The sequence below is a fragment of the Coffea arabica genome, chromosome 1c (genome assembly GCF_036785885.1).
Source record: "Coffea arabica cultivar ET-39 chromosome 1c, Coffea Arabica ET-39 HiFi, whole genome shotgun sequence".
In the NCBI taxonomy this organism is placed as follows: Eukaryota; Viridiplantae; Streptophyta; class Magnoliopsida; order Gentianales; family Rubiaceae; genus Coffea; species Coffea arabica.
Genome location: NC_092310.1, coordinates 45,264,487 through 45,272,773, shown reverse-complemented (window position 1 = coordinate 45,272,773; position 8,287 = coordinate 45,264,487). Strand labels below are relative to the sequence as shown.

The 8,287-nt window shown below is 33.8% G+C and overlaps 1 protein-coding gene across 1 annotated transcript; it reads left to right on the top strand.

The window, feature by feature from the left end:
• The first annotated feature begins 2,399 nt into the window (after window positions 1-2,399).
• LOC113740357 (agamous-like MADS-box protein AGL29) lies at window positions 2,400-3,158 on the top strand. The gene has a single exon (XM_027267971.1). It carries the CDS (start codon window positions 2,400-2,402, stop codon window positions 3,156-3,158), a length of 759 nt encoding a protein of 252 aa, XP_027123772.1.
• The last annotated feature ends 5,129 nt before the right edge of the window (window positions 3,159-8,287 follow it).

Here is an 8,287-nt window from a genome sequence, read left to right as displayed (position 1 = left end):
TCGACTCGGTTGAGCTCAGGAATCAGGGGTCAATGGGTTCGATCGGGGTTGAACCAGATGACGTCATAAATAAAAATTATTTAAAAATTAAATATTGTATGTAAAATACCTAAAAGCATGTTAATATTAATAAAAGGTATATTCATATATATATATATATATATATATTTGACGTTTCAAATATATTTAACAAGAAAATACAAAGAAATAAAAACGATCAAGTAGCAATTTATATTATTTAATGAACATTAACAAGTTTAGAATTAAAATTATGGATTTGATTGAAAAATAATATTAAATTTTAGGACAACATTTATAAAGTATGAAATATTTAAGGTATATTAGTAATTTTTAACAACTTATTGAACAATTTGACCTTTTTTAAAAAAGGCTTTGACTGAACCAGTTCTTCCGGGTTTGACCGAGTTTGTACTTATCCGGTTTTTTAGAATAATTCGGACCAGACACTTGGCTGGTTCTCAGTTTGATCGATCGGACCGGCCGATCCGGTCCGAGTTTAAAAACACAATCTTATTGTGTATGTCTAGCAGTAAACGTACATATGCTAAAATTTATATATGTTTACCGTAAAAATTTGGAAAAATTAAATGAAAAATTCGTCCAGAAAGTCCATTTGAAGTACTAGACTAGGGCTTGAGAATTGAAGGGTGAAATGTTGAGGCAACAAAATCTGAAGGAAGGAAGAATTTTCTTTTTCAAATTTTAGGATTAATAAACATTAATGCTTAATGGTTATAAGTGAAGGTTTTCATTATTAAGAGGGGGATTTTAACAATTTGGACGGCTATGCTCTATTTGTTTACGAGTTTATGGTGTTTAGCATGTGAGATCATTGACTTTGTAGCTTATTATTAATGACATTAGTAATCAAAATATTCAATTTTTGTATATGGGATGAAACTACTAATCTTTTAAAAAAGAGTAGTAGATTTATGATGAAGAGTAAGTCGCAGCGGACACTACCAGAGCTTTGTTTTTCTTGACAAAGCAAATCTAACCTAAAAGACATAAATACCCTTCTCAGTCAAGGCCTTTTTATGGTTGAATTTTTGTAGGACCCACCACAACAATCAATACCTAAAAGATTCATCAACCCTTTTCACGTCATACTGGATTCCTTAATCTCTCACCCTTTTCTCGCTGTCTAAATCCAATGTTTTTAAATCTGAAATGGAAAGTAAATCGAAAACCTTTCGGTTCATGGCTCGACTTCGATTCAAAAGTTTAATAATTTTTATTTAATTTAATATTAAGAATTTGAAATAAAATTAAAATATTTATTTTAGAAAATAAAAACTTAATAATAACTAGTTGAACTGTCTGATTTTTACTGGTTCAATCGGTTTTTGACTGGTTCAATTAATTCTTTGATTTTTTAATTGAACCAAATCGAAAGTATGACTAGCTTGCAGTTCAACCGGTCGAACCAACTGATTCGGTCTTGTTTTCAAAACATTGCCTTAACCTTCATGTTCATTTACTTTAATCTCAGTCCATACCCTGTCAAAATTTCTGTTCTCTCTGCTTTCCTGCCCAACAAATTCTCTTGAAAGTCGTGCAAAACTCATAGCGCCATAGTAGTACTTTATAAGTGAATTTGAAGCCTGTACTTATGGTGGCTTTGGTTTCACTTTTAATGGCCTTAATGATGTTCTTATTTTGTAAAATAGATTGGTTACGGTTAAAGCATTTTTCCCTTCGATTTGCATCAAAGACGTTGATGGGTAAATTCAAGCACTACTGCAAATGATTTATGAAATTGAAATTGGAATTGATGATGGCTGAACTTTCTATAAAGAGATTTTCTCTTACCTTTCAATCTAGAGCAAGTGAATGTGTAGATTTGGAGCCATTGACATCAATCTGCACTTCGTCGGAGGACTACGATGGTAGCAATGAGGAAAGGGAGATAGGGGTGGATCCATCATTTAAGTAATAGTTTATTGATTTAACTTTCATAAGGGTAAATTTGGTATTTGAAACTGCTCTGGAAGGAAAATAATAGCTCTGGCATTATCGCCAGCCAAATTAAGTATCAAGAGATTTAGTGTAATTAATCCTTCAAAATTTTAAATGAAGCGGTTTAAAGTAGGAAAATAATTGAATGCCAATTCTTGCCACATGGATACAAATTTTGAAACTGTTCATAAACTAGATTAAATAAGTTTGGAAATTTGTTATCCCACAATAAATGCTATGAATGGAAGATAATTAAGACTCCAAGATTGTGACTTAATTACTTGCCATATGAAACAATTTTAAAATAGGAAAGAAAGAATTAATGGGCACAAAAAATTTCTATAAAAGCCCCTTCTGCCTCATGTAATGCACACCATTCTTTCTCAAATATTGCCATAGTAAGTTCATCATAATCAGCCATGGCGAAAAAATTGACAAAGGGTAGGCAAAAGGTTCCTATAGTTAAAATGGAAACGATGAGCCACCTGCAGGTTACCTTCTCAAAACGTCGCAATGGCCTTTTCAAAAAGGCCAGTGAACTTTGCACACTTACAGAAGCAGAAATTGCTTTGGTGGTGTTCTCTCCAGGACAAAAGGCTTACTCCTTTGGTCATTTATCTTTCGAATCTGTCGTTGATAAGTACCTTGGAAGAAACCATACACCTAGCATCCATGGCAGCATTGACCGCTATGTTGTTGCCAATTATCAAGAAGATATTAGCGAGCAAAACAATAAACTCACAGCCCTTGAAAAACTCCTGGAAGCTGAGAAAAGACGCGGAGAAGTGTTTGATCAGATGGCAAAAGAAGCCCAACAAAAGTATTGGTGGAGGGCTCCAATTAAGGAGCTGAATTTAGAGGAACTTCAAAAGTTGGAGAAGGCATTGCAGGGCCTCAAGAAGAAGATTGAGAATGAATTGCATAAGAGCCCGATTGAGGCAATAAATATACCTCAATACTTGATTGGACAGAGTAATTCTGAAAGAAACATAGGCCTTTCTAATGGCATGGGTGTCCCGTATGGTAATAGGGCATCTGACCCTAATGGATTTTCCCTATTTGGTGCTATAGCAAGAGATAATGTTGGAACAACTAGTTCAAATGCTAGGGCAACTGTAATTGGTGATTCCAACATGTCTCATGGAAACAATTCTAACCGTTTTTACAAGTTTCTGTAGACATATGAGATGGTGGTCTTAGCTTTCTAATTATTCTATGTGTCTTTTTCATTAGGTCATTTCAATTTTAAATTTTGGTTGTGTGGAGGCTCTTCTAATTAGGTTCCCTAATGATTATGTACCAATAGAAAAAAGTTTGGTATGGAGTTTTCTCTTTTTAATTTAGTTATTTTATGTTCCGTGGATACATTTGTAAGGTTAAATTTTGTTTTGATACAGAGGACATCAGTAAAATATTTTAATACACAAGTTATTGTGCGTTCTTTTCCCCTAGTTCATGTAATTTTGATACACAAGTATTTAACTGAAATATGAATTCATATGACAAAATATTTTAATTTCCATCCACATAAATAAAAAAAGTAAAAAACTATTTTTCAAAAATTTTTGGATCCCAAAACTCAGATTTGGGTTTGCATTTGGATATTGCTCAAGTCGCTCTTTTTTTTTTTGGCCTCTTGCTAGTCTCTTTTATGATGTAGTTTGTAAATCCAGTGGCATCAAAATATATGCATATTAGGTATGCCTCAACAATACAAGCATTAGCAACCAAGGGTTCTAAGAAAATTGTTCCTAGTTATGCCTATATTTTTTATGTTAAATACAAAAAATAAATTCACAATTCAAGAAATGAGATAGATCCTTTATGGGGTTTTTCTCTGGGGCAAATTATCACTTAATCTTTTATTTTGCCGTATTTTGCTTGTGTTTAGGAGACTATTCCATAAATTTTTGGTGCATAAAACTGAATGGAATGTATATATTAGATGCTATAATACAAAATACAATCCTATTTTGTATGTCCTATTCAGAATATGGCTTTTGCAGCTATAGTCTAATATTTCTAAAAGTTCCATGATTCAAAGGAAATTTAAGGACCATTTGCTCTTCCTAAATTTTGTGAGTGAACAAATTATGAAGAACTTGAAAGGGAGTATTGGTAGGTAAAGGATTATTAGTAGCATAGTTGATCAAAGTTCTGGTGCTTGGAGTTGGGATACCTTCATCTGATTTGTGGTTTACTTTTGTTCTCTTGACGTAACCAATTAATGCATAACTAGTTTTTATTCTAGATCTTTTCTAGTTGTTGAAGTATCACCTTTACTTTATTTTTGCTTTCTTCAAGATAAATAAGATCTTAAATAGATTAGAACAAATATTAAAATTGAAAAACTCATAACCAATTCTGTAATATGTAGCTGAAATATTAAGCATTATAACAAGATACATATTTCTCCCAACCCATCACACTATGAAATTAACTACTAATTAGAATCTCCTAAAAGTACATGCAATAATTAAACTCAATTCTTTTCCAAAACCCAATCAAAATCAAATTAAACGGCATGAACATGTTCCCACACTTGTAAAGAACCAAAATGATCAATGGATTCACAACCACAAGGCTCCTCATAGAAATCCACCATTGTTAATTAATGCAAGTTTTTGAAATTATGGTTTAGGTTGAGAATAATTGGAGGAATAGTGGATTATGTGAGGAATTAGGTCAATTTAAGTGATTTGCTAGATTTACTTTTTAAAAATTGGATATGTAATGTGCTCCTCATTTATTCTGGCCAAAATTCAATTGGAAAGGTCACTGGAGACCAAAAGTAAATATTTTTATATATAATAGGCTAAAGCCACCCATTTTGATTTTTAAGGACTAAAATTTCACATCATTAATATATGAAGGACAATTTGTGCAATTTTACCATTTTTGTAATATACCATGTAGAGTAACATGTTGAGAAATACTACAATACCCAAAAAAATTTTCAAAATTTATTCAGCAAAAGTGCAAAACAAATACACCATTATTGCTACCACCTGCCATGACAACTCATCCCTCAAAACTGGCTACATTTTCCTCTTTCTTACGCCCTTTATGACTTCTCCTCCCTATTCTCCTCCCTCTTTTCCCATCTTGCCACCTCATAATATCGATCTAGACTAAATTTGGTCTAGATTTGTTTTCCCATTTCTCTCTCTTTTCTATTGTTTTCTTACCTTACAACCACTTCCCTCTCCATCCTTTCTCCTCTCTAATCCTCCTTCCGTCTCTTAAGAAAGGAGAGGAGGGAGGAAAAAGGTAACTACAATGTGATTTGGACCAAGGATAATCGGGAAAGAGCTAGAGGGATAGAAAAGAAAGGAAGAGAATAGAGGAGAGAGATGGTAGGGTTGTGGGGAGAAGAGTGAAAGGGGAGAGAGTGGCAGGAAAAGAGATGTAGAGAGAAGAGAAAGAAAAAGGGAGGAGATGAGGGGGGAAAGAAAGCATGGGGATAGGTGTAGTGGGGACCACGGGCAGGAACGGTTGCACAGGTGCAACCGTTCCTAGCGATTTTGTACATTTTGTACACCGCGTAACTTTGTTTGCAAAACGTGTAACTTTAGAACAAATTTTTGTGGGCTCCACACACGTTGTTAAAAACGAGATACAAGAAATGATTTAAACCATACAATTTTTTTTGGCCAAATTTTGGCCTAAACAGCTCAGGAGCGGTCCATCTGATGACCGCTCCTGCCCTCATTCATGTAGTGGTGATTATTGGTGGGGTAGGTGGCACTCAATGGTAGAGGTGAATGACGTATGGAAAGCAACTGGATTTTACAATTATCTTCTAGACACTCATTTTACAACCATCTTCTAAACACTCTAGAAAATACAAAATTTTTATGAAAATTCTACAGTATATTATAGTAAAATTTAGACAAATACCTAAAAAATTCATTTGTCAGGTAAGTCAAAATTTTACTTAAAAGTAATTGAAGTGTAAAATTAGAAAGATGTGAGAGATTTAAAAAATTTTTAAGCCCATTAGGAAAATTAATCTTGCAATTGAAGAAATGTAAAAATGCAAAGCCATAGTAGTGGATTCACAATCGCGGGTTGAACATATATGGGCAATTACCAATTTATTGATCGTCAAATGAATTTGAAAAAACAAACTCAAAATCGGTAAATTAGTAATTGGGTTGAATATTCGGTGACTTTTGAATTAGATACCTCAAATATGGTGCAAAATTGGTTATTGCTTTTTAGAATTCGAATCCATAAATTTCAAAATTGGAAATCAAGTAGCAGTAATTTGGAGCGCCACCTCGCTTGAAGATTATATGTACATGTATGAGTTATAAATTAGAATCATAAACTCTCTCTCCACATCTAAAGTCTCCTTATTCTCTCTGACTTTTCCTTCCCCAGCAAACAGAAAACCTTCTTCTGTAGAAGAGATCAATTGGTTTCCTTCCCTTTCAAGCATTTTTTTCGATTTTTTTGGTGTTTTTTACTAAAGTCCCATCTAAGATTTTCTAGTGACAATTTCTTCTCTCCTAAAGATCCCTAGTGAGAGATTTCTCATCTCTTGAAAATTCCTAGTGAGAGTTTGACGAACGTGAGATATACATATAACAATTAAGCTCATTCAACAGCCAAGTTTTATATTTATAACATTTTAAATACCCCACATGTGATTTTTCGCAACTATATGAGTCGCAATTGAGTATAGGATATTAAGCGTCGAACCACAGGAAAGATTTTTAATTACCGGTGATTTTCAAACTCTTTTATTATCTATATTACCATAAATGTAAAAGTAATGAAAATAATACTAGAAAACTTCTAGAGGTATGGAATTCCTTACTACTCTTGCAAATGCGATTACAGGTTAAGTGAATGCTATTATCTTGGTTAGTTATAATGTAATTTCCTTATGTATTTGAAATCTACTCTCGTAGTGAATCAACATTACTTGTAATTAAGTCATACCTACCCTCGTGGTTGTGAATTAACTACAAGTTTATTTCTTCTATGAAATTACATGAAACAAGTCACTAAAGCCACAAAGGTGTTTCTCTACTCTCGTGAGTGAACTCCCTAGGTCTATCACTTCATTGAATTAGTGTTAAATTTCAATTCTCATTGCAAACTTAACACCTTTAGATTATCATAATTAATGGCCGGTTAATCATGTAAGACCCGAAAACAACCTTCTTTTCTAGGCGACCACACAATGGAGCAGTTGATGAGAAAGCACAAGTGCTTGTGAGTAGAAGAGATAAACAAAGTACATATTTCAAACGTAACAATAAGTAAATAAAAAGGAAAGAATAGCAAGCCAATTAACTACCTAACTCCTCTTGAGCTTGTAGGTTAATTCAAACAAACTACTTCAAGTTGATGAATAACAATCACTTTTGTGTACAAAGGAAGGTTCACCTCCTCCTTGTCCCGAACTCCACTCGGTCAAACCGGGACGTTTTACTATTCCTCAGGACAACCCTCACAGAGCTACACTCATGAAGTATTCACTCACAATGAAAAGCTTACAATGAACCTCAGACCACTAAGACTACAAATCTTCCTTGAAGAGTATTTTTTCACTAAAATCTCTCTAGATCTTTTGTATTTTCAGTGTGTCAAAGTTGTTTGAAGTATCTGACCAACCATTATTTATATAAGATCAAGAAAGTGCCTCATTAGTGCTTCCAACGGATAGAAAGTAGCTGAAGAGTCAACTAGCCGTTGGAGTGTCGGACGTCCAATAGCTATATTTTATGCGTTCGACAGCAGGCAGTGAGTTTAAGAGATTTTCTTCAATTCTTTCGGACGTCCGGTGCAAGCTTTTTGTGCGTTCGACAGCAAACAAAGAGATTTGAGAAATTACCTTGTTTCTATCGGACGTCCGGTAGAGACATATTCAGCGTTCGATAGTTTTGTCGACTTCGAAGGATCCTATCGGACGTCCGAAGCATGCGTCTGAAGTTGTGCAATGATTATCGGACGTCCGGTACTGTCTTCTTGAGCGTCCGACAGGTTCAGCACCTCTGTTTTTTTCAAATGTGCTTAATCTTTGAACCTGATTTGTTTCATTACTGAAAAAGCCTTTGAGGAGATGTTAGCAACATCCATTTGTTTTGTAATCATCAAAAGCTAGGGACCAAGGTCAACAAATCATGATTAGATAAGCAAAAGTGATAAATAACTTGCTCAAAATAATATCATCAAATAACCAAGTAAACATCACTAACAAGATATAGAAAGTTCATCCATACTCTACGCATAAACTTTAAATTAAACATGATAAAAATACAAATCCAAACTTGTATTATAAATAAACATGAAC